This window comes from Oncorhynchus mykiss, chromosome 27 (genome assembly GCF_013265735.2).
Source record: "Oncorhynchus mykiss isolate Arlee chromosome 27, USDA_OmykA_1.1, whole genome shotgun sequence".
Lineage (NCBI taxonomy): Eukaryota > Metazoa > Chordata > Actinopteri > Salmoniformes > Salmonidae > Oncorhynchus > Oncorhynchus mykiss.
In genome coordinates this window covers 30,063,704-30,089,687 of record NC_048591.1, presented here as the reverse complement: position 1 = coordinate 30,089,687, position 25,984 = coordinate 30,063,704, and the positions used below count along the sequence as shown (strand labels likewise).

The window sequence follows — 25,984 nt, the reverse complement described above, 5'->3', positions numbered from 1 at the left end:
TAGAACGTGGATTCTTTGTACTGATCCTGTCCACATTCTAATTTTTAGACAGGTGTAGATGATTAAAAGACACATTGTGATCTGACTGTAATCAGATCTTCCTGGACCACCTCCAGAGATGGTCAGACACTCATTGTGTCTGGATATCTTACGAATGTAGAAGGATCTGGACAGTGTAACCATTTAAATTACGCCATTGACTTATGGCATCACTACGTATCTTACAATATCTGTCAAATTATTTGCATACCCTGAGGATATCTGGTCACACAGTGGATGGATAAGAGACACATTTTACTACCATGTGTAGATGCAACAGCTCCAATATGGGCAGAATCAGAATGTGGATAAGATCAGAACAAAAGAAGCATGTCCAGCCAGGTCACCGTGGTACGAGTCAGTATTCATCGTCCATCCATGTCTGAGGACGTGGCCAAAGGTTGCATGTTCGCATCCAGCGATAGAAAATAGTTTTTTATCGATATATTTTTAAGCCTAACCCAAACCTTAACCTTTACTTTAACCATTCAGAGTTAATAATGCCTAACCTTAAGATTTCAAAATTTGATGTTTGGAACAACTTTGAATTTTGACGCTTAAGAAACATGGATGAACGTCTAATTCTAACGTGAGACTGTGAGAGCTTGTTGCGCATGTTATCCCCAGGTATAAACAAGGCTTCAGTTTCAGCTGTCTGTTCCTCTCTTCTCTGTATCCTTCCCTCTCTCTCTCACTGTTTTTCGATGCATTAATATCCTGGGGGTTGTGGGGTTAAGTTGTCCTTAGCGTGTGAGAGGAATGAGGAAAGCCCAGGTCTGCACCAGTGGAAGGGTCAGAGGTTAAGTGCCTGGACAGGGGGGTTGCTGCTGAGGATTAAAATCAACACCCAAACACATCCGCTGCTTTACCTCAGACAAGAACATGACAACAGAGATGTTATACACAACTTATTTATACACATAGCTATAGTATAATATAGTATAATGCAGGAATACACTCCCGGAAACACACTAATACTGTAGTTGTACATACACACAAACTCAGAAGCAAAAGCACGAACACACACACATCGATTCGGAGTGACAGAGGCAGCTGCCAGTGTGATCTCTAGGTCATGTTAGCTCACATGACCCAGGGGGGGTGAATGTCTGTGAAGTGAGTTACCAGATCACATGCTGATGGGGGTTAGTGTAGGTTCGAAGTGTAACCCTATGGAACAGACAGAGGGATACAGAGGGCCCCTGGTAACCACTAACATGGCCATACGCACTGCTCACAACTCATAGTGCAACCAAATGGCTAAATAAGAATGTTATATACCTCTCTTTGTCTTTATCTCTTTCCTTTCATTACATGTTGTACAATTAATTCAACTAGTTTGGGTTTTAAGTAGACTCTGGGGTGTATTCAGTTCACGAGGAGGGTACATTAGTAAAACTAATTTCTGTGGTCGCAGCTTTGCTTGGGACTTTTCCAACGACAGCGATTTGTCTTCATCTTTAATGGTACTGCCTGATTAGGAAAGCAAACAGTCTTTCTGGTGATACTGTACAGGATTGTATATTGGATTGTGTGTTTATGGGAGTGTGTGTGTGTGAGGAAGTTTACGTTTGTGTCCTCATATTGGCCCAATTATTTCGTATTCAACAATAAAAATGTCAGCTGTATGATTGATCCAAAGTGGGTAAACATTTCTGTTGACATCTCTATTTATAAAGTGTGTAGTCCCTCCAAGGGCTGAGACGAGACTCGATTAATCAGACCAGTGTTTTAATTAGGGCTAATATCCTCAGGGTGGCGCGCACACACACACACACACACACACACAGACCCTGTGTGTATGACCAAGGCCTGAGAGGGGTAAGGGGCAGCGAGGGTGAAGAGTGAGGGGGAGGAGGGTGTTCTGTTTGTCCAAACGCTCTGAGGGTTGTTCTCATTTAGAATTTGTGAAACAGACGTGTGTTTGTTACAGTAGAGTGCCCGTGGGCATTAATAGATGGTGCAGATGTTTGAATGTCTTGAGTACTGTTTCTAAGAAAGGCTGTTGTGTTCAAGTCCAACTCCATGTCAGGAACCTCTCTTTACGGTTCTATTTTTGCACAGGGCTTAGGGGTTTAAATACGTTTATTTGAAAACTACATGCTTGTCTCTCTATTCTTTTGTATTTTATATTGCGATGAATCACTGTCAATTATTTACTGCACATTGATGACAAACATTTCATACACAAAGATTGCATTGAGACCAAAATTACCTTGAAATTACAGTGTAACTTTCAATCAAATTAAAACTATTTTTAGTCATTGTATTTTCATTTTTTATTATAAATAGTAATAATACTGAGCTTGTACACAAGACATTGCACCATATCATTCTGTCAAATAATACAAAAAATCTATAAAAATGAAAGAAACCATTGGAAAGAAAAAACACTTTTCTTTCTGTTACAGACAAATGTACAATTGAGCGATGAGTGCTTGTGGCAACCTTTGATCTGTTGAGACATCCAGCTACCATTTAGTGAACAGGCGGACACGGTGTTCCTATAAGGTATGTGATGTAGTAATTTGACGAAAACGTTGCAGAAAGTTTAAGAATAATGTTGCAGAATTGTTTAGATACTTTAGAGAGAATAAATAAGGAAATGATGTAAAACAACACACTATTGATCTTTCCGTTTTTGCAACAAGAGAAACAAAAAGACACAAGCAAAAAAATGTATGAAATAATTTGGCTTTGTAATTCTTCATAAGTTTCTTTTGTTTACTTCTTTTTTTCCCCCTTGAATCAATCTGCTCCACATGGGCTTGGAATGACTTCAATGGTTCACAATGTGCATCCCACCTTTCTTTGTGGCTTTGCTGTCATAGCCATACTGACAATGTTGTTGTTTCTTTGTTTTGGACCTCGAAGCCTACGTAGGCACATGTAATAACCAATGACTCAAACATGATTCACATGTTTTACAGAAAGTTCTTAAGACACAAGATCTTTTTGTTTCATCTGTTTGGTGGCATTGTTGACTCTGAGGTACATGATATTGCACTTCTGGTCAGCTGGGTTGGTCTGTGGTGAGGTGGTCCTGGTTTCTCATGTGTCTCTTGGTCGTGAGTCACGTGCCCTAATAGGCCTCTATGAGAATGGATCAGCCCTGTCACCCATCAGAACCCCTGATACTTGTGAAGCTACAAGAGATCAGAGTTATCAACAGAACACAGTGAGAGTCCAATGCAAAGTTTCAGAACACTGAGCATTTAACATAATGAAGGGAACGGAACAGCTGTAGTATACATTACAGGTCTGTTTATGATGATGTCTCAAAGCTTCCTCTTTCTTTGATTGACATGTTTATTTTCTACACATTTCCTTGTTTGTTTGTTTGTTTGTTCCTCCGTCTATGGCTGGAATGTTGTGTTCTTTTCACTCTTTGTGTGGGAAGGAATCTTCTGGAACAAAACACATCAAATAAATGCAACGTCAAATAAAAGCCTGTTATTTTTTCCCTCAAGTAGCTTTCATTCAGAGATAAATAGAATGAATCTGTATTCCTTTGGCCCTACGACAAACATGTAAACAGGTTCACAGCTCTAAAGCCACTAGTGAGTCTGTTACTATACAGTCTGGTTGTGCTCTTCCACAGGCCTGACTTAAGGATGTCTTACCCCAACCGGGCCTCCACTCCTGGGCTGTGCTGTGGGTCTGTGTGGATTAGTCTTCCACGGTTTTCCTGGTCATAGTTGGCGCCCAATGTGGGGTAGACCACATCACAGCCAAGGGAATGTACCCAGTGGCATCTCTGTCAGTCATCAACGGACATTAATCTAAGTTCATGTGTTTCATTATTTGGGCCTTAAATTCCTCTCTATCAATGTCCTTTAACTTTAGTCTCTCTTCCATTACTTTCATCAAGCCTGAAGGAACAGATCATTGTTGAGTGGAAGTGCCTGGGTGAAGAAATAGGTAGCCAGGGATAGTGGAGGAAGCTTTTGGTCCTGATTACTTGAAGAGCCCCCTCAGTCTCAACATATACAGTACAGTACACATGTCCCTCAACCGAGACCAGGCTGGAGGTGGAGGTGGAGACTGGGCTGGGCCGGAGTTGGAGACTGGGCTTGGCCGGAAGAGGAGACTGGGCTGGGCCGGAGGTGGTGGTGGAGAATGGGCTGGGCTGGGCCGGAGGTGGAGACTGGGTTGGGCCGGAGGTGGAGGTGGAGACTGGGTTGGGACAGAGGTGGAGGTGGAGAATGGGCTGGGCCGGAGGTAGAGACTGGGCTGGAGGTGGAGACTGGGCTGGGCCAGAGGTGGAGAGGGGGTGGGGGGGGTCCTTAGATGGGCAGATCCTCAGGTGATCTCAGGTCTCAGATAATGAAGGGCACCTAAAAGGAAAAACAGAATTAACTAAGTTACAAGTTAACCTCAATTAAAAATAAAGACTGATGATCACTGACAGAGATAAAGAGGGTTTGAACCATGGGAGCAGCACTATCACGGTGATCAGTCTCACAGTGCAGCTGTGTGTGTGTGTGTGTGTGTGTGTGTGTGTGTGTGTGTGTGTGTGTGTGTGTGTGTGTGTGTGTGTGTGTGTGTGTGTGTATAGAAAGGTGAAGTGGGCAGACTTGATATCAGTCCCATTAAGGGCTGGGTTAGGCTTGACACTAGAGGCCCAGTACCAGTGAATCTGGGACAGGGATCAATACTGTTTCCCCAGCTGACCTCAGCAGGCCCACACCACACACCTGTTTCTAATTGCTCCCTGCCAGAGGATATTAGGATCCTTCCACCCCCCAGAAAATCCCTTTTCCCATTCTACAGACCTAACTGCACACGGGTATCCAGTCTCTGTGATTAATGACATCAAGATGTAGTCCCTCTGATGTGTGTGTGTGTGTGTGTGTGTGTGTGTGTGTGTGTGTGTGTGTGTGTGTGTGTGTGTGTGTGTGTGTGTGTGTGTGTGTGTGTGTGTGTGTGTGTGTGTGTGTGTGTGTGTGTGTGTGTGTGTGTCTTTTCTGTCCACTTAGAAATCTCTTCAAGATATTTCATTAGGCATTTCTTTCTCTCGGATATTAGGTGAAATATTCCCTCGATACCTGCAGTGCTTTATAAAGCCGTAGCAGTCAGCTACATGGACTGGTACCTTTGCTTTGAAGGGCGAGGTTGCTGCGAGGTCGAGGGACTGGCCTGATTGGGTGACCCGTGCAGGTCACCCCCCACAGAGGGAAATTGAAAACTACAGGGTGCTCTAATCACGTTTGAACGCATGTGGATGACATCGATTTTTGAGAGTTACATGAACGTTTGTTTGATGTCAGAGTTAACCTTAGTGTAATGTTAATGTGAACTGAAGGGCCTCCTCACAGTTAAACAAGCCTCCCATAAGAAAAAGTTCCAGGAGACACTATCTTATACTATTAGTGCTGTTTGACAGGAAGTAACAATTGCTGACAGGCGAGGCGAGGTGAGGCGAGGCGAGGTGACGTGAGCTACAGTATACCAGAGGACAGATATGATCCAATATAGTCAGCATTACTTCAGAGATAAGATCAATATAGTCAGCATTACTTCAGAGATAAGATCAATATAGTCAGCATTACTTCAGAGATAAGATCAATATAGTCAGCATTACTTCAGAGATAAGATCAATATAGTCAGCATTACTTCAGAGATAAGATCAAACAACTATTCCTGTCTGCAACCCTGCTGTTTTTGTTGGATGGAAAAACGTCATATGAACACTGATAGAGTCCTATCAACACATTTGTCCTTTGTAAATATTTTGGCGTGGTAGACTTAAGAGCAGTGAAAACTCAAGGCGGCTACAGTTGATATGATTGGAGAGAGATCTTCCTAAGTGTTTAAGTGGTAATAAAAGTGAGAGATATTGACCTTACTTTGTCCGTGGTACTGCCCATACTGGTAGGAGGCCACAGGGTCCACGCTGTAGGCAGGAGCGCTGTAGGAGGACGGGCAGTAGGACTGGGAGTTGGGCAGCGAGGGGAGACTGGGGATGTTGGGGACACTGGACAGGCCCTCCAGACCCTTGAGGTGCTCCAGACGCTGGGAGCAGCTGGCCCCCATGCCCCCGGGGGGCTCCAGGCCTCCTGTCAGGGGGGAGAGGGCGTAGTCACTCTGGGGCTGGTGGGGCACCCCGCCTGGATTCAACAGACCCATCACCTGGAGAGAGGGAGAAAGAGTGTTATTGCCGTTACAGTGACGTTATTGACATTCCATTCAGATAGGTGGTTAAGTGATTTTGGAACTTGCGAGAACAGGTGGTGTAGTCCTATCAGAGGCTTTGGCACAGCATTGTGTTATGTAACATTCCAAACACTACGCCCAACCCCCATCCATAACATATAGTAGCACAGCCTAAATCAGACAGGAAGTTCCTCTCCACTGACATCAAAACACTTCCACCAGGCCTTCCCAGACAGGCAGCGATAGCACCACAGAGGAATAATCAACCAATTTGTCTCAGAAACTCTACTCCACTTATTTGGAAATTCCCGCCTGCCGCCGCTCCAAAAAGCATAGGATGAGATAAAGACTTATCACCAAAGATGTCCTGACACAGATAAGGTAGTAGACCTTTAGAAGCAGAGAGAAAACCCTTTGGACTACAGCAGACAAGCTGCAGACAGAGAAACAGGCTAGGCTTTGACCTGTTGTTGATTAGCCACCCGATAATTGAATTTGGGGGAATATTTCTTGGCGAGCGAAGGACGGAAAAGAGCCGTAGGGTGTTGTTGTAAAGGAGGTTCAGACAGAACGAGCCGATAACAAACCCTCACTAACTTTAACTGGATGGATGAGAACAAGTTCAACAAAAGTGTCTAATAAACAGATAATTGCTGTGACTCAAGATCATCTCACTGAAAAGATATATCCCAACCCAACGTGACCACTTTAAACCTCCCTACCTCTAAATGCATCAAATCCCTCTAAACAGAGACCTCTAGCCTCTGTCCATGTCCTAATGAAAAGCAGGTACGCTGCACTTTGGGCTCTTCTGGCCCTATAAGTGACATATTATTCTACATCCACACACACAGATGGTCCCGCTTAAGTCATTTCCCAGGCAGGGGACAGAGGAGCCCATGTTGATTTTGAGAGGGGAGTTGTGTTTCTCGACCCAAATAACATTTTCCCCAAAAATGACCTGCGTTTTGGAACACTCTGTTTAAACAGAAGAAGTATATGGACGATTGGTGCGGTCGACCTCTACAAGAAACTACAGCTTTCTAAAAACGCTATACCTCTCTCTCTCTCTCTCCGTCTTTCTCTTTCGTCTCTCCTTGTCTCTTTAGCGTGACGTGGCTCCTGGCTGGGCTTCATCAACGTTTTTCTGTGTTGTAACATTGCTGTGTCCAGCGGCCCCAAATCAGCGTGTCCAGGAAGAGCCGGACAGCAGAGGAGAGCCAGGGAAGAATGTCGGAATGGGGGAAGTCTGAGACATACAGGACATTCCTGCTCTCTCATACAATATACTGTATATTCAAATAAATGAGGACTTGACTTTCATACTGAGGAATGTGGAGACAAACATTGTAAGAATGCAATCATGAGAAGCCTCCCTGGAGGCTTAACGGTTTATGTGCAGTATATGTGTGTGTATGTGTGTGTGTGTGTATATGTGTGTGTGTGTGTTTCCCTGATTGCCCAAGGTAGCTGCATATGGACTGCGTAAGAGACGAAAGTGTAGATAAACAAAGTCTCAACAGAGATTCAGGGAGGGGTAGTTTCCCATGCACCTTAAAATACACACTCTCAAACATACATGATGGTTGTCATACAGAAGCCCTGTCAGTGGAATCTTGACAAACACCCTTGCAGAAGTCGGGGTGTGTTCCTTACAAATGGAAAACATCTGGGGGTCAGGCACCCCATTTATCAGAGAGAGAGAGGGGGGGGGGGGATAAGAGGTGTTTGATTTGTAGAATTGTGTGTTGCGCCAACATGCAGCAAAAGTTCTCTTGCATGCAAATAATAATGATCAATCCATCTTATTTGTAGTTTCTAAATAGCGTAGGCCTAGTTGATCTTCGATATACAGTCTTCATAACCATCTATATAAATGAAATACCCATCCAATTTAAGTCAACTCATAATTTAAACAACATTCCACACTCGTACCAAGAAAATTTAGATAGCCTGCACCAATGATATATGTAACAAAACATAGGAAGTAATCTACATAAATTACACACATAATTCAATTCATTAAATATTCGGTAGCAATCAATTTGGACACTGGAACCTTGATTGATTACTCTTCAAAAGTGCAAGGATATTATGGATGTGTTGATGGGCTAAACTGTGGGACGAGTTAGAGGTGATGACGGTGAGACTGGAAGCAAAAGTATATTTGCCCTACTGCTACAGAAAAACACAGAATATTGTCTGAAAATATTAGACTACCATACATGTTCTTTGATAGACGATATCTCCCCTCCTTATTACTTAGCCTATTCATTGTCATTTAGATAAATTGAACACAGTTCAGTATATTAAACTGAACCAAATAAAGGTCTTACAAATGACCGATAACTATTTTAAACGTTCATCAATAATATTAAACATTTCTAAATGTTTTCTTTCCCAACATGTGACCTGTGTAAATGTAATGTTTCCATGTCAGCCTCTCCAGTCAGTCATCCTTCATGTCCATATTGTCAGTCACACTCTCTAAAGTGACCCCGAAGCACTGTGTGCGTGTGTGTGTGAGTGTGTGTGCGTGTGAGTGTGCGTGTGCGTGTGTGCGTGCGTGCGTGTGCCTATGTGTGTGTGTGTGCTTATGTGTGTGAGTGTGTGTGTGTGTGTGTGTGCGCGTGTGTAAACCCTGTGCTGTATTGTCTGAGCGGTCTGACTTTGAGCAGCTGAAATCTCATTTTCTGCCTGTTAGGACAGCCTTTAATGTTTAGGTAAAGGGACGATAAGCCTCATCCCTGTATAATTGGCCATAATTGTCTTTTCAGTTTTCATTTGTCTCATCTTCTCCTCATTTGTCCTCCTCCGTGTCCTTCCTCTGTCCTTTTCAAGTCCTTTCACTCCACCTCACACCCTCCACCACCTCACATCTGAGCTGGGCTAAATGGTAGAGATTTTTTTATTTTTATGAACCTGATTTATTTAACTAAGCAAGTCAGTTAAGAACAAATTCTTATTTACAATGACAGCCTACCGGGGAACAGTGGGTTAACTGCCTTGTTCAGGGGCAGAATGACAGATTTTTACCTTGTCAGCTCCAGGATTCGATCCAACAACCTTTCGGTTACTGGCCCAACGCTCTAACCACTAGCCTACCTGCCACCCCGGATGCCACTTTCAAGGAGCGGGACTATAATCTGGACGCTTATAAAAAATCCTGCTATGCCCTCAGATGAACCATCAAACAGGCAAAGCGTCAATACAGGACTAAGATTGAATCGTACTACACCAGCTGTGGCAGGGCTTGCAAACTATTACTGACCATAAAGGGAAGACCAGCTGCCCAGTGACACAAGCCTGAAAATAAAGGAGAGCCGCACACTCAGAGACTACTCAGTGACACAAGCCTACCAGACAAGCTAAACAACTTCTATGTGTGATTCGAGGCAAGCAACACTGAAGCAGCTGTTTCCGGACGACTGTGTGATCACGCTCGCCATAGCCGATGTGAGTAAGACCTTTAGACAGGTCGACATTCACAAGGCCGCAGGGCCAGATGGATTACCAGGACGTGTACTCCGCTGACCAACTGGCAAGTGTCTTCACTGACATTTTCAACCTGTCCCTGGCCGAGTCTGTAATACCTACATTATTTCAAGTAGACCACCATAGTCCCTGTGGCCAAGAACACCAAGGCAACCTGCCTAAATGACTACCGACCCGTTGCACTCATGTCTGTAGCAATGAAGTGCTTTGAAAGGCTGGTCATGGCTCACATCAACACCATCATCCCAGAAACCCAAGACCCATTCCAAATTGCATACCACCCCAACAGAAGGACACAATCTCTATTGCACTCAACACTGCCCTTTCCCACCTGGACAAAAGGAACACCTACGTGAGAATGCTGTTCATTGGCTACAGCTCAGCGTTCAACACCATATTGCCCTCAAAGCTCATCATTAAGCTAAGGACCCTCTGCAACTGGATCCTGTACTTCCTTATGGGCCGCCCCCAGGTGGTAAGGGTAGGCAATAACACATCTGCCACGCTGATCCTCAACATGGGGGCCCCTCAGGGGTGCGTGCCTAGTCCCCTCCTGCACTCCCTGTTCACTCATGACTGCGTGGCCAAGCACGATCAAACACCATCATCAAGTTTGCCGACGACACAACGGAGGTAGGCCTGATCACCGACAACAATGAGAGAGCCTATAGGGAGGAAGTCAGAGACCTGGCAGTGTGGTGCCAGGACAACAACCTCTCCCTCAATGTGATCAAGAACAAGGAGATTATTGTGGACTACAGGAAAAGTAGAGCCAAGCACGCCCCCATTCTCATCGACGGGGCTGTAGTGGAGCCTTGGTGTCACCAACAAACTATCATGGTTCAAACACACCAAGACAGTCGTGAAGAGGGTACAACAATGCCTATTCCTCCTCAGGAGACTGAAAAGATTTGGCATGGGTCCTCAGATCCTCAAAAAGTTCTACAGCTGCACCATTGAGAACATCCTGACTGGTTGCATCACCTCCTGGTATGACAACTGCTCGGCCTCTGACTGCAAGCTTCCTGACATCAAGGAGTTCTATATCAGGCAGTGTCAGAGGAAGGCCCTAAAAGCCCTGTTCTCTCTACTACGGCATTGCAAGCGGGACCAGAGCGCCAAGTCTAGGTCCAAAAGGCTTCTTAACAGCTTCTACCCCAAAGACACAACACTGCTGAACAGCTAATCAAATGGCTACCCAGACTACCTGCATTGACCCCAACCCCCTTTTTTTTACTATGCTGCTACTCATTGTTTATTATCTATGCATAGTCACTTTACCACTATCTACAGTGCCTTGCGAAAGTATTCGGCCCCCTTGAACTTTGCGACCTTTTGCCACATTTCAGGCTTCAAACATAAAAATATAAAACTGTATTTTTTTGTGAAGAATCAACAACAAGTGGGACACAATCATGAAGTGGAACGACATTTATTGGATATTTCAAACTTTTTTAACAAATCAAAAACTGAAAAATTGGGCGTGCAAAATTATTCAGCCCCCTTAAGTTAATACTTTGTAGCGCCACCTTTTGCTGCGATTACAGCTGTAAGTCGCTTGGGGTATGTCTCTATCAGTTTTGCACATCGAGAGACTGACATTTTTTCCCATTCCTCCTTGCAAAACAGCTCGAGCTCAGTGAGGTTGGATGGAGAGCATTTGTGAACAGCAGTTTTCAGTTCTTTCCACAGATTCTCGATTGGATTCAGGTCTGGACTTTGACTTGGCCATTCTAACACCTGGATATGTTTATTTTTGAACCATTCCATTGTAGATTTTGCTTTATGTTTTGGATCATTGTCTTGTTGGAAGACAAATCTCCGTCCCAGTCTCAGACTCCATCAGGTTTTCTTCCAGAATGGTCCTGTATTTGGCTCCATCCATCTTCCCATCAATTTTAACCATCTTCCCTGTCCCTGATGAAGAAAAGCAGGCCCAAACCATGATGCTGCCACCACCATGTTTGACAGTGGGGATGGTGTGTTCAGCTGTGTTGCTTTTACGCCAAACATAACGTTTTGCATTGTTGCCAAAAAGTTCAATTTTGGTTTCATCTGACCAGAGCATCTTCTTCCACATGTTTGGTGTGTCTCCCAGGTGGCTTGTGGCAAACTTTAAACAACACTTTTTATGGATATCTTTAAGAAATGGCTTTCTTCTTGCCACTCTTCCATAAAGGCCAGATTTGTGCAATATACGACTGATTGTTGTCCTATGGACAGAGTCTCCCACCTCAGCTGTAGATCTCTGCAGTTCATCCAGAGTGATCATGGGCCTCTTGGCTGCATCTCTGATCAGTCTTCTCCTTGTATGAGCTGAAAGTTTAGAGGGACGGCCAGGTCTTGGTAGATTTGCAGTGGTCTGATACTCCTTCCATTTCAATATTATCGCTTGCACAGTGCTCCTTGGGATGTTTAAAGCTTGGGAAATCTTTTTGTATCCAAATCCGGCTTTAAACTTCTTCACAACAGTATCTCGGACCTGCCTGGTGTGTTCCTTGTTCTTCATGATGCTCTCTGCGCTTTTAACGGACCTCTGAGACTATCACAGTGCAGGTGCATTTATACGGAGACTTGATTACACACAGGTGGATTGTATTTATCATCATTAGTCATTTAGGTCAACATTGGATCATTCATAGATCCTCACTGAACTTCTGGAGAGAGTTTGCTGCACTGAAAGTAAAGGGGCTGAATAATTTTGCACGCCCAATTTTTCAGTTTTTGATTTGTTAAAAAAGTTTGAAATATCCAATAAATGTCGTTCCACTTCATGATTGTGTCCCACTTGTTGTTGATTCTTCACAAAAAAATACAGTTTTATATCTTTATGTTTGAAGCCTGAAATGTGGCAAAAGGTCGCAAAGTTCAAGGGGGCCGAATACTTTCGCAAGGCACTGTACATGTACATATTACCTCAATTACCTCGACTAACTTGTACGCCTGCACATTGACTCAGGAACCGGTACCCCCTGTACATAGCCACATTATTGTATTGTTGCTCTTTTATTTTTTACTTTTGTTAATTTAGTAAATATTTTTCTTCACTCTTATTTTTCTTAAAACTGAATTGTTGGTTAAGGGCTTGAAAGTAAGCATTTCATGGTAAGGTCTACTACACCTGTTGTATTCGGCGCATATAACAAATTAAATTTGATTTGACCTCACACCCTCCTCCACCTCACACCCACCTCCCGGCATAGATAAGAGTGTGAACTCTGTTTCTGTGTGTGTCTGTGTGTGTGTCTGTGTGTAGATAGGTAACTCTGCTGGACTCACCTGAGAAGAGAGGCCATTGCTGTTGGATGGGTTCTGGGAGTTGGGAGGGCCTCCTGACGTGACAAAGTTGTCCGAGTAGCCTGAGAAGCCGTGGCGTCCAGTGGCCAGGCAGTAGGCCGACCCCACATCCTGCCCTCCCCCACCTGAGCTCTGGTGGTGGCCTGAGGAGGGGGGCAGTGGCTGGGGCCGATGCAGGGTGCTGGGCTGCTCCGACACCGCTAAGGGAAGGACAAATAGAAAGGAAGAAAGTTCCATTTAGATATATTGTCTCTCAATTGACAGATTATTACATTGTAGCCAACTTGAAGCAGTCAATATTTAATATTACATGACTTTGTTAATCAAACTCTAGGGTCTGAACCCTGAGAGCAATAGTTGTATATCTGAAACAAACAGGATGTTCAGCCTGTGGCCTTGTTTATAGTGTCCAAACCTTGTGATATGGATGTAGGGGGATACGGGCTGTCAGACAGCTGATAAGGTGAGAGACTGGACATGGCAGAGGGCGGGAAGCCCCCAGGGATCAGGTGATTGAAGGCCATGAGCTGACTAGCTCCAGCCTGCTTCCTCCACCGGGCTCTTCTGTTACTGAACCACACCTGGGGAAAGAGGATATAAGACATGAGATCTTACATTGTCTTAAACATTCATTACCACTTACAGAACCAGTCAAAGGTTAAACAAATCAAAATATATTTTATATTTGTGATTCTTCAAAGTAGCCACCATTTTCCTAGATGACAGCTTTGCACACTGTTGCCATTCTCTCAACCAGCTTCTTGAGGTAGTCACCTGGAATGCATTTCAATTAACAGGTGTGCCTTGTTAAAAGTTAATTTGTGGAATTTCTTTCCTTCTTAATGCGTTTGAGACAATCAGTTGTGTTGTGACAAGGTAGGGGTGGTATATAGAAGAGGTAAAGGACCAAGTCCATATTATGGCAAGAACAGCTCAAATAAGCAAAGAGAAACGACAGTCCATCATTACTTTAGGACATGAAGGTCAGTCAATCCAGGAACATTTCAAGAACTTTGAAAGTTTCTTCAAGTGCAGTTGCAAAAACCATCAAGCGCTATGATGAAACTGGCTCTCATGAGGACCGCCACAGAAATGGAAGACCCAGAGTTACCTCTGCTGCAGAGGATAAGTTTGTTAGAGTTACCAGCCTCAGAAATAGGCAGTTAACTGCACCTCAGATTGCAGCCCAAATAAATGCTTCACAGAGTTCAAGTAACAGACACATCTCAACATCAACTGTTCAGAGGAGACTGCGTGAATCAGGCCTTCAGGGTTGAATTGCTGCAGCGAAACCACTACTAAAGGACACCAATAAGAAGAATGGACTTGCTTGGGCCAAGAAACATGAGCATTGGACATTAGACCGGTGGAAATCTGTCCTATGGTCTGATGAGTCCAAATTTGAAATTTTTGGTTCCAACCCCTGTGTCTTTGTGAGACACAGAGTAGGGGAACGGATGATCTCCAAATGTGTGGTTCCCACCGTGAAGCATGGAGGAGGAGGTGTGATGGTGTGGGGGTGCTTACCTGGTGACACTGTCTGTGATTTATTTAGAATTCAAGGCACACTTAACCAGCATGGCTACCACAGCATTCTGCAGTGATACGCCATCCCATCTGGGATGAATGAGTAGGTGTGTTCACACTTTTGACTGGTACTGTATATGAATGGTTAATGACTGTTATTTGTGCATATGGGTATACCTCTCTCTATGAGTCAATCTCTGTTTTTGTCTGACTGCGTTTTTAAAAATAATCTGCTTTCTATGTATCATGTGTGTGTGTGTGCTTGTGCATTTGCATTAGTGTGTGTGTACTGCCCTTAGCTATAGTTAGAAGTCACATAGTGATCTCCCATTTGTGTGGACCACACTGTGACATCATCTCTTTGTGTGTGTGTGTGTGTGTGTGGGGGGGGGGGGGGGGGGGGGGGGTCATGTGTTCCTCTCCAGACCAGCCCATGTGACTCCTGGCTGCAGCCAACAAGGCCTTCACTATCTCCACATCTCATGGCCCACCACCAGAACATCATTAAACATGGACTTGGCCATAGCAACACAACACTATTTTACATGGTTTCCTCCAGTATATATTCCGCTAACTATAAACTATCTCTGATGGTCTTATTTAATTTCTGTTCCAAAGCCATAGAGTCACCCAAAAGCACAAATAGATTAAGTTTAAGCATTAACGCCTCATTTTTAAGGTAAGGGTTAAGTTTAGGCATTAACTCAGAATGGTTAAGGTTAGGGTTAAGGTTTGGGATAGGCTTAAAACACACATCTCAAAAACAACTTTCTATCGCTGGATTCAAACTTCCAACCTTTGGAATCAGAGGCAGATGCTTACACTTATCCGTCTCCCCGTCCTCAACGCCCTAGCATAACCGAAACTTACAGCGCTCACTGTTGCTCCTAGTGGCCGGTTTCCACGTCATCTCCTGACCTCCTCAGACATGGATGTATGTCAAATACTGACTTGTATCACGAGTGACCTGGCTGATTCATTCACAGGGACATAGCGGATAAATGAACCCATCCAAATTTCTAAATGAACATTTAACTGAACAGGCCTCCTTCTGCTGCTGCTGAGAATCAGTGTGTGTGACTGGCGGGACTCATGCTGATTCCATATGTAATAGCCCCATGCTGGGCCCGGTACAGCCTCCATATGGGAGCTGTTGTGGGGAATTTTCTGGGCCGTATATCAGAGCTGGCCCTGCAGATTGGACCCCTGGGAACACAGGATGAAGGGGAAGGCCAGGAATGTGTGTGTGTGTATACTTGCGCATCCCTGTGTGTGATGTGAGACAAAGAATGTGTGTGATGTGTGTGTAGTCTACCTGTACTCTGGCCTCCGTGAGTTTGGCCCTCTGAGCAAGCTCTTCCCTCGTGTAGATGTCAGGGTAGTGTGTTCGTTCGAAGGCTCTCTCCAGCTCATCCAACTGTTCAGCCGTGAAGGTGGTTCTACTGCGGCGCTGCTTCCTCTTCAGAGGCAGGTCCGGTTCTGACTCCACGTCCGACCCCTCATCTGAGTGGCTTGCTGCTCCAACAGACAAGAGGTGCTCAGTTAGGGCTTTCATGGTGTTAGTTAGTACTATATCATTATCACAGGTAACAGTTACTGACGTTTTTCCTTCTTAATTGACTCGACTGGTTAAATAAAAGTTGAAAAAATACTTCAAGTCTTACAAAACATATCTTAAGTTTCTCATTCTCCTGACTACAGTGATCAAATATAATTCATGGAGACCAAAAGGGAAAGTCCTCAAGAAAAAGAGGAGTAGTAACATAGTGAGAGTGAAGAACAGAAGTATAAATCCATCCATCCACTTGAAGTGTGAACTTGTTTACTTTCCCTTTTCCCTGCTATCTGTTTACATAAATCTCTTCAGAGGAGGGGCCACCAACACCCTCCCAATACCCCCCATTCCTCCCAATGTTCCCTCTTGTCTTGTGCACCAAAAGACTTCCATTCAGAGGAGAATTCTGTGTGATTTTATAAATAATCCCACAGGACAAGGTTCCCGAGGCGCAGCGACAGTGGGATTGAGAGGACTAAGCGCCACACAAAGGCCTAATTTGGATCCAGGGATCATTCGTTTTTTAAGGGGGGAAAGGGGGAGGTCAGTGATGGAAAGAGAGAGTGTAGGGGGGAACCAGCATTGTCTACAGTTGCAGTCTTTCTGGAGCCCCAGTAGCAGTTGGGGATTGAGCGAGGGACAGGGCAGCAGCCCCCCCCCCCCCCCCCCCCCCCCCCCATATACCCCCTCTGCAGGTGCATGATGGTCTTGTTTGCTCAGAGAGAAACGCCGGCCCTTTAAGAGCCAATTCAGCAGAAGAGGCAGTGAATTGGAGAGGCTCTCTAAAGCTGCGGCCCAGTAGTAACACAGTGGTAACCTAGGGCAGGGCCAAGCCAGCCAGCCAGACAGACCCAAGGCCAAGGAGACCCAGAGATCAGAGACTCTCCTCAGGCCAGGGTGACCACAGGCCATTGTGTGTCCAACGCCCAGCTTTACTCTGCACCTCAGTGTCCCTGTCTATGTGCACATGAGCACACACATAAGCACACATTTGTACTAGAGCTGTGTGATATGGACAAAAACACTTATTGCAATGAATTCACTGAATTTATGCAATATTGATAAATATAATGATACGTTCATAACATGAATGTGCACCACAGTTTTTTAAAATTATCCTTTACATTTCCAGTGCAGCCGTTTTCCCCTCAAAATCAAATAACTTCTTGGTAACAATTAAGTACCTTACCGTGATTGTTTTCAATTAAAATGATCAAAAATAAACAAAAATGGCTTCTTAGGACTATCTGGGGGGGAGGGTCTGAGTGGGGAGGGGGAAACTATCTGTTATTGGCAGAGAGGTTAGGAACTCTCTTTTTTATTGGTCTATTAACTACTTTACCTCCTGGTGATGTCACCGGGCAGGCCAAAACTTCATCCCATCAAAACAGGCTGAAATATCAGGTGGTCTTTTCAAAACAGGTTGATTTTACATTTATATTTTACACAGGTGTATAAAATTGAGCACACCGCCATGCAATCTCCATAGACAAACATTGGCAGTAGAATGACCTTACTGAAGAGCTCAGTGACTTTCAACATGGCACCGTCATATGACGCTTTGCAACTAGTCAGTTCATCAGATTTCTGCCCTGCTAGGGCTGCTCCGGTCGACTGGAAGTGCAGTTATTGTGAAGTGGAAAAGAGCAACAACGGCTCAGCCGTGAAGTGGTAGGCCACACAAGCTCACAGAATGGGACCGCTGAGTGCTGAAGTGCGTAAAAATTGCCTGTCCTCAGTTGCAAAACTCACTACCGAGTTCCAAACTGCCTCTGGAAGCAACGTCAGCACAATAACTGTTCGTTGAGCAGCCGCACACAAGCCTAAGATCACCATGCGCAATGCCAAGCATCGGCTGGAGTGCTGTAAAGCTCACCACCATTGGACTCTGGAGCAGTGGAAAGGCGTTCTCTGGAGTGATGAATCACGCTTCACCATCTGGCAGTCCGATGGACGATTCTTGGTTTGGTGGATACCTGCCCCAATGCATTGTGTCAACTGTAAAGTTTGGGAGAGGAGGAATAATGGTCTGGGGCTGTTTTTCACACTTTCTTTCAGCATGACAATGCCCCCGTGCACAAAGCGAGGTCCATACAGAAATTATTTTTCAAGATCGGTGTGGAATAACTTGATTGGCCTGCACAGAGTTCTGATCTTTTGGTCATGTAGTGTATTTAAAGCACAGACAAATCTAGTTTTTGACTGCCCTCTGCCTTTAAACTACTAGTTTGATGGTTGTACCATCAATTGTCCCATTAACAATCACCCATATTTTCAAACTTGTTTCATTTCAAATGTCACATTTCTCCAGTATAGGCTACTTATCATGATGAGTCGGTGTCGATCATTTTCGGTTTATCATCCCAGCTCTACTTTGTACAGTCACGCACATGCACATGCACATGCACACACACACACACACACACACACACACACACACACACACACACACACACACACACACACACACACACACACACAGTCAGACATTGAGGTGGCCACTGAGTGGAAGTTTCAGCTTGATTGAGTTAGTGTGATAATATGAGACTTGACAGCTTTTGTATGTCTACTATTCAAGTTAAAGTAAGATCAGTTTTAATACTACTGTGTACTCTGTTCTGAAGCATATGGGCTGGTTTCCTACCAGGCAGTTCTAGTAGGCCTTTAGCTACTTCAGAACAGAAGTTCATTGAGGCTGGCGCACCGACTTTGTGTTACGCTTAATGAATTCCCTGGAGCGGAGGGGGAGTTTTTGTGCAACACTGTATTAGTCCCCATCAGAAGCAACAAGAAAATACAAGAAAATCCAAATAGCTTGAGGTTCCTCATGTGAAACTGATCCACTCCCCCTTCAACCCTTTCCCTTCTCAACACCAATGACAGTGGGAGCCAACTTAGGATGCATTAAGAGCAAATTGGTAAAGAAACATTAAACAATGTGAGGAAGGGAGAGAGAGAAAGAGAAAGGGTAGGGAGAGACGTTTCCTTTGGGTATTTGGGAAGATTATTCTATTTTTCATTTTATCAGAATGTTCTATTTCTGTTTACAGCGACTCACACTCACACAGGCCTCTCAGCTGCTGCCATCCACACTAAACAGAACCAAGATGTAAAATGGCTGCCGGTCGTGGTTAAGACCATTACAATGAATCAAGAAGGAAAACTGCAACTTTACTACCTCCAAGTGCCTAATGAGTCATTCACTGTGAGCTTCCAGTAGAACAATTATTTTACTTCCTGACTTCTAAACATCTTCCAGCCACATCACTAACCAAACAACAAATGCAAAGACGTATTATATAGAGAGACCAAGGGGTGGGTGGAGAATTTTTAGGTGGTGGTGGTAGTGGCTGGTGGGGTAGGAATTTGAGGTGTGGAGGAGTTGGAGTGGGGGGCATTATTCAAAACAGGATTGCTGGTGAAAAACAGAGAGGAGCCTTTGTAGCTCCAGCTCCTGGAGGCCCATAGGGAATGCTTAGTTTCCCCACAGTTACCAGAATGCAACAGCGTTCCAAAGAATTTCACAGGGATTTAGATTCTGGGAATGCCGAGTCGTTGGAAAAATCCCTAATTACTTTGGAATTACCTATCGGTTATGATCCGTCTGCTTTGGGGATCCTAGGGAACATTGTCTTTCAACCAGAGTGTCATTATGGCCTCTTGGAGGTCTGCAGTCACGTCTTGATATACTCTCATGTGACAAAACTATTCAGGGACATTAATCTAGTTGAACTATATGAATGAAGTTGGTCACCGACCAACTTAGAACACTCCTTTCAGAGAGACTCTCTTTAACTAAACACCACCTAGACCTCGCTCCCTCTCTCCCTTTCTCACCCATCTCTTTCTCTCACATACTCTTTGTCTCCCTCTCCTCGTCCCCATCTCTCTCTCTCTCTGCCTACTCTGTCTCTCTCTTTCTCTTCCCCATATTTCTCTCTTTCTCTCTCTTTGTTGCTCTAAGTCTGAGGTCTTTGCTGGCGATTTGCACGCTCCATCTGTGGAATCCGTCATGGCTGCCTCGGCCCGCACAGAGGGGCCTGTCACCTGCCCCACGGGGCAACGGGGGGCACAAAGAGGGCCAGAGAGTGGCGAGGGGGGGGCACAGCTGGGGGGGGCTCCCCAAAACCTTCCACTCCAGCCTGGGGGGGACCATGGGAGCACCTGAGGGGTAGAGGAAGGAGGAGGCCTTTGTTGTTCTCTTATTCAAATGTAGGCTACCACCACCAGCTTTCTATGACTATGCATTTGTGTTGTTGATGTTGTTGTTGTTGTGTGTGTCAGTGTGTTTGTGAGAGAGAGATAGTGTGGGTCTTACAGAGAGAGTAGAGGGAGAGAGAGAGAAAGAAAGAGAGCGAGCGAGCGAGAGAGAGAGAGAGAGAGAGAGAGAGAGAGAGAGAGAGAGAGTTGTGTCACCAAGTGGCGAGGCACACACAGTAGGGGGTTGAAGTGACAAAAGTCTACCTGGTGATAGGGCAGAAAGCACACCTTCCCTGCCACCCGCTAACTCCCATTACTCTCGGTACCCTGGCGCAGAGCAACCCACACACACAAACACACACACACACAGGCGCCTAGGCTTCTGTAGACTGTGAAAATTGGGATTGACAAAGCATTACATAGACCATCCTTCTGCTTCTAGGTTAATGAGCCTTGTCAGCCCTATGGCAAATCTGGTGGAGTGGAGATACACACACACTCCCTCACTCATATACTCACACACTCACTCATACACTCACACACTCACTCATATCTCACTCACTCATACACTCACTCACTCACACACACACACACACACACACACACACACACACACACACACACACACACACACACACACACACACACACACACACACACACACACACACACACTCACTCATACACACACACATAAACTCATGTACTTGCTGCGTTTTCAGCACATTCTAATTTTGACATAGATATTCTCTATTTCACACATTAGACGCACAAACAAATGCGTACAATGAAAAGATCCATTCAAGATATTTACAGCCTGAGCACACAGCAATGAGTTGACCATTTCCCCCTGATACTACTTTGGTCAGTATTACTCCTGAGTTAAGAATAGTTCCATGTAAAACAAAACAAAATTGTATAACAGGATGAATGTGCTTATTTTTCAGAGCTAGTAAACTCGGCACATAGCAGTGAAGTGAGGGAAGGAAGAGAAAATCAGATCCTTTACAGCTGTTCTGTAAACCTGTGGTCTCTGAGTGCCCCGTTAGTCCCAGGCGCCGCCCGTTGCCTCCTATCCATGGATCTCATTGCTTTTATTTGGCACTGCTGAATAGCCTTTGCAATCCAATTATCCACCCAATCCCACATATCTCTCTTTATGTATACATAAACTGTATTTTAAAATGTTTTATTCATACTCTAGCTAAACATTCAAACTTACTTTTCCATGTATTTTCACTTCACCTCAGCTGTGGGTGGAGTGGGTTTACAGTATGTGTGGGATTGGACCCGTAAGCTTGCCAGTTTGTAAAACCCCAAAAGACACAGTGCAATCCTTAAAAGGGTAAAGCTATGTGAATGTCAGAGACCCAGTGAAGAAGCCTGGCTTCGGCTGGGCCTGCCAGGGAGCCGGAGCATTGCTGCTTTAAGCCACAGAGAGAAGGGGAGTAGCAGAGAAAAGAAAACTGTTTAATTTAACCAAACTGTGTTCCTGAGAGGCACAAAGCAGCCTGAGCCAAAACAACCTGAGAGGCACACAGCACAAAGCAGCCAGAGCCAAAACAACCTGAGGCACACAGCACATTGCAGACAGAGCCAAAACAACCTCAGGCACACAGCACATTGCAGACAGAGCCAAAACAACCTGAGAGGCACACAGCAGCCTGAGCCAAAACAACCTGAGAGGCACACAGCACAAAGCAGCCAGAGCCAAAACAACCTGAGGCACACAGCACATTGCAGACAGAGCCAAAACAACCTCAGGCGCACAGCACATTGCAGACAGAGCCAAAACAACCTGAGAGGCACACAGCACATAGCAGCCAGAGCCAAAACAACCTCAGGCACACAGCACATTGCAGACAGAGCCAAAACAACCTGAGAGGCACACAGCACAAAGCAGCCAGAGCCAAAACAACCTCAGGCACACAGCACATTGCAGACAGAGCCAAAACAACCTGAGAGGCACACAGCACAAAGCAGCCAGAGCCAAAACAACCTCAGGCACACAGCACATTGCAGACAGAGCCAAAACAACCTGAGAGGCACACAGCACATTGCAGACAGAGCCAAAACAACCTGAGAGGCACACAGCACATAGCAGCCAGAGCCAAAACAACCTGAGAGGCACACAGCACATAGCAGCCAGAGCCAAAACAACCTCAGGCACACAGCACATTGCAGACAGAGCCAAAACAACCTGAGAGGCACACAGCACAAAGCAGCCAGAGCCAAAACAACCTGAGAGGCACACAGCACATAGCAGCCAGAGCCAAAACAACCTGAGAGGCACACAGCACATAGCAGCCAGAGCCAAAACAACCTGAGAGGCACACAGCACATAGCAGCCAGAGCCAAAACAACCTGAGAGGCACACAGCACATAGCAGCCAGAGCCAAAACAACCTGAGAGACTCCCTTCATTCCAGAGGAGGGTAAAGAAAAGAGGATTTAACTGAAATAGACTGTGCTCCTGGAAATCGTACGGCATGGTTTTGTGGGGACTGCGAGTGGGGACAAAAACGCTTTGAAATGTCCGCAGAGAGATGGAGTGTATGGAGCTACATTTTGGGCATGGTGGGTGTGTGGTGTGGCTGACCATATGGGTTTCTGTTTACAGCCTTCTCATGGGGGTTACTGGACGGACGGCGGGTACTGCTAAGGAAGTTCTCTTGGTGTGGTTGGTAAATGAAGAGGGTAACTGAGCCAGTGACATGTGCCCCCCTCTGAAACAAAACAAAAGGCAGAGGAGACAAATGAAGCATTTATTTGGGCGGGGAGTGACGCTGGTCCTTTTCAGGGGCCGGGGGACTAAGTGACTGCCCAACTGCATTAAACAGTACATAGAAGACTGGGCAGATGCCTGAAGGACTGAAGGATAATAGTTAACTGACAGCTTATGGGCCCATCTGCGCCTCTACCATGTTGTTAAAGGAGATGGGGGGTGCTCACTTGACTTGCTAAGGAGGAGCCCCGACCTCTACAGCTGCATTGTAATTGAGAGTGTGTGAAGAGCGCTGTGTGTTTGTCTGCACTGTCAACGAGGGTGTGTGTGTGTGTGTGTGTGTGTGTGTGTGTGTGTGTGTGTGTGTGTGTGTGTGTGTGTGTGTGTGTGTGTGTGTGTGTGTGTGTGTGTGTGTGTGTGTGTGTGTGTGTGTGTGTGTGTGTGTGTGTGTGCTTGCTTGAGAAAGAGATGATGTGGTGAGAGAAAGAATAACTAATAAATCATAACCTCATCAAGCTTCAGGAAAAGAAAGACTGAATAAGACAAAGCGACCGAGCTCTCCTCAAATGATAAAAACCTCTAAAGGAAACCTCTAGACAGAAAACCTCTAGACAGAAAACCTCTAGAGAGAAAACCTCTAGAGAGAAAACCTCTAGACAGAAAACCTCTAGAGAGAAAACCTCTAGACAGAAAACCTCTAGACAGAAAACCTCTAGAGAGAAAACCTCTAGACAGAAAACCTCTAGACAGAAAACATCTAGAGAGAAAACCTCTAGACAGAAAACCTCTAGACAGAAAACCTCTAGAGAGAAAACCTCTAGAGAGAAAACCTCTAGACAGAAAACCTCTAGAGAGAAAACCTCTAGAGAGAAAACCTCTAGACAGAAAACATCTAGAGAGAAAACCTCTAGAGAGAAAACCTCTAGACAGAAAACCTCTAGAGAGAAAACCTCTACAGAGAAAACCTCTACAGAGAAAACCTCTAGAGAGAAAACCTCTAGAGAGAAAACCTCTAGACAGAAAACCTCTAGACAGAAAACCTCTAGAGAGAAAACCTCTAGACAGAAAACCTCTAGACAGAAAACCTCTAGAGAGAAAACCTCTAGACAGAAAACCTCTAGACAGAAAACCTCTAGAGAGAAAACCTCTAGAGAGAAAACCTCTAGACAGAAAACCTCTAGAGAGAAAACCTCTAGAGAGAAAACCTCTAGACAGAAAACATCTAGAGAGAAAACCTCTAGAGAGAAAACCTCTAGACAGAAAACCTCTAGAGAGAAAACCTCTACAGAGAAAACCTCTACAGAGAAAACCTCTAGAGAGAAAACCTCTAGAGAGAAAACCTCTAGACAGAAAACCTCTAGACAGAAAACCTCTAGAGAGAAAACCTCTAGACAGAAAACCTCTAGACAGAAAACCTCTAGAGAGAAAATCTCTAGACAGAAAACCTCTAGAGAGAAAACCTCTAGAGAGAAAACCTCTAGACAGAAAACATCTAGAGAGAAAACCTCTACAGAGAAAATCTCTAGACAGAAAACCTCTAGAGAGAAAACCTCTACAGAGAAAACCTCTAGACAGAAAACCTCTAGACATAAAACCTCTAGACAGAAAACCTCTAGAGACAAAACCTTTAGACAGCAATGAGAGTTATGAGAGTCTGTGCTGTGGCGGGACAACAGGAAGCTATTACCTGTCATGTTGACCCAAGCATGATTGTAACCCTGTTTCCTGTAGGGATGATGGAGAATGACCTTACGTTGACATCTGACCCCACTTAGCCTGGTCTGACAGGAAAAGAGAGCTCGGCACTGACTGACCACTGGGGAGTTAACTCAATATGACTCTCTTTTACGAAGTCCATTACATTTTAAAAGGTCAAAAACAGCTAAGCTCTTGTCATCTTTGACTGTAGGTAGCATTTTACACTATGGCATGTAATTAAATGTTAATAACATGGTACTCGTATAGTAACAACAAGTTATAGTTCCTTACAATAAAAAAAAAAACGTATATTGCCATTTCTAGGTTCTACTATTGAGAGCAAGATTAACTCCCTCCCTCCCAGCTTGCCCTGCCCTGTCCAGAGCCATATACCCCTAACCCTGCCCTGTCCAGAGCCATATACCCCTAACCCTGCCCTGTCCAGAGCCATATACCCCTAACCCTGCCCTGTCCAGAGCCATATAACCCTTCCCCTGCCCTGTCCAGAGCCTTATATCCCTTCCCCTGTCCTGTCCAGAGCCTTATTTCCCTTCCCCTGCCCTGTCCAGAGCCGTATACCCCTAACCCTGCCCTGTCCAGAGCCTCATATCCCTTCCCCTGCCCTGTCCAGAACCTTATATCCCTACCCCTGCCCTGTCCAGAGCCGTATACCCCTAACCCTGCCCTGTCCAGAGCCTTATATCCCTTCCCCTGCCCTGTCCAGAACCTTATATCCCTACCCCTGCCCTGTCCAGAGCCTTATATCCCTACCCCTGCCCTGTCCAGAACCTTATATCCCTACCCCTGCCCTGTCCAGAGCCTTATATCCCTACCCCTGCCCTGTCCAGAGCCATATACCCCTAACCCTGCCCTGTCTAGAGCCTTATATCCCTTCCCCTGCCCGGTCCAGATCCTTATATCCCTACCCCTGCCCTGTTCAGAGCCTTATATCCCTACCCCTGCCCTGTCCAGAGCCTTATATCCCTTCCCCTGCCCTGTCCAGAACCTTATATCCCTTCCCCTGCCCTGTCCAGAACCTTATATCCCTACCCCTGCCTTGTCCAGAGCCTTATATCCCTCCCCCTGCCCTGTCCAGAGCCTTATATCCCTTCCCCTGCCCTGTCCAGAGCCTTATATCCCTACCCCTGCCCTGTCCAGAGCCTTATATCCCTTCCCCTGCCCTGTCCAGAGCCTTATATCCCTACCCCTGCCCTGTCCAGAGCCTTATATATACCCTTACCTCAGTCAAGTGATTAACAACTCCCTGTCTGCCTTTCCTTATTCAGCCACTGCA

At 45.2% G+C, this 25,984-nt stretch overlaps 1 protein-coding gene across 8 annotated transcripts in view; it reads right to left on the bottom strand.

Moving 5' to 3' along the window:
• Positions 1–976: 976 nt before the first annotated feature.
• LOC110507930 (paired box protein Pax-3) overlaps positions 977–25,984 on the bottom strand; it is a 35,997-nt gene continuing 10,989 nt past the window's right edge. For 3 of the 8 annotated variants that reach the window (XM_036965297.1, XM_036965296.1, XM_036965294.1), the window contains exons 5-9: positions 15,830–16,029; positions 13,403–13,568; positions 12,970–13,187; positions 5,889–6,171; positions 977–4,376 (exon numbers count right to left, since the gene is read on the bottom strand). In XM_036965297.1, the coding sequence (XP_036821192.1) occupies positions 4,342–4,376; positions 5,889–6,171; positions 12,970–13,187; positions 13,403–13,568; positions 15,830–16,029 (902 nt within the window). In that variant the 3' untranslated portion in view covers positions 977–4,341. Of the gene's footprint in view, positions 4,377–5,883; positions 6,172–12,969; positions 13,188–13,402; positions 13,569–15,829; positions 16,030–25,984 lie in introns of all 8 variants that reach the window. The other 5 variants (XM_036965295.1, XM_036965298.1, XR_005040031.1 and 2 more) reach the window with 4 other exon arrangements.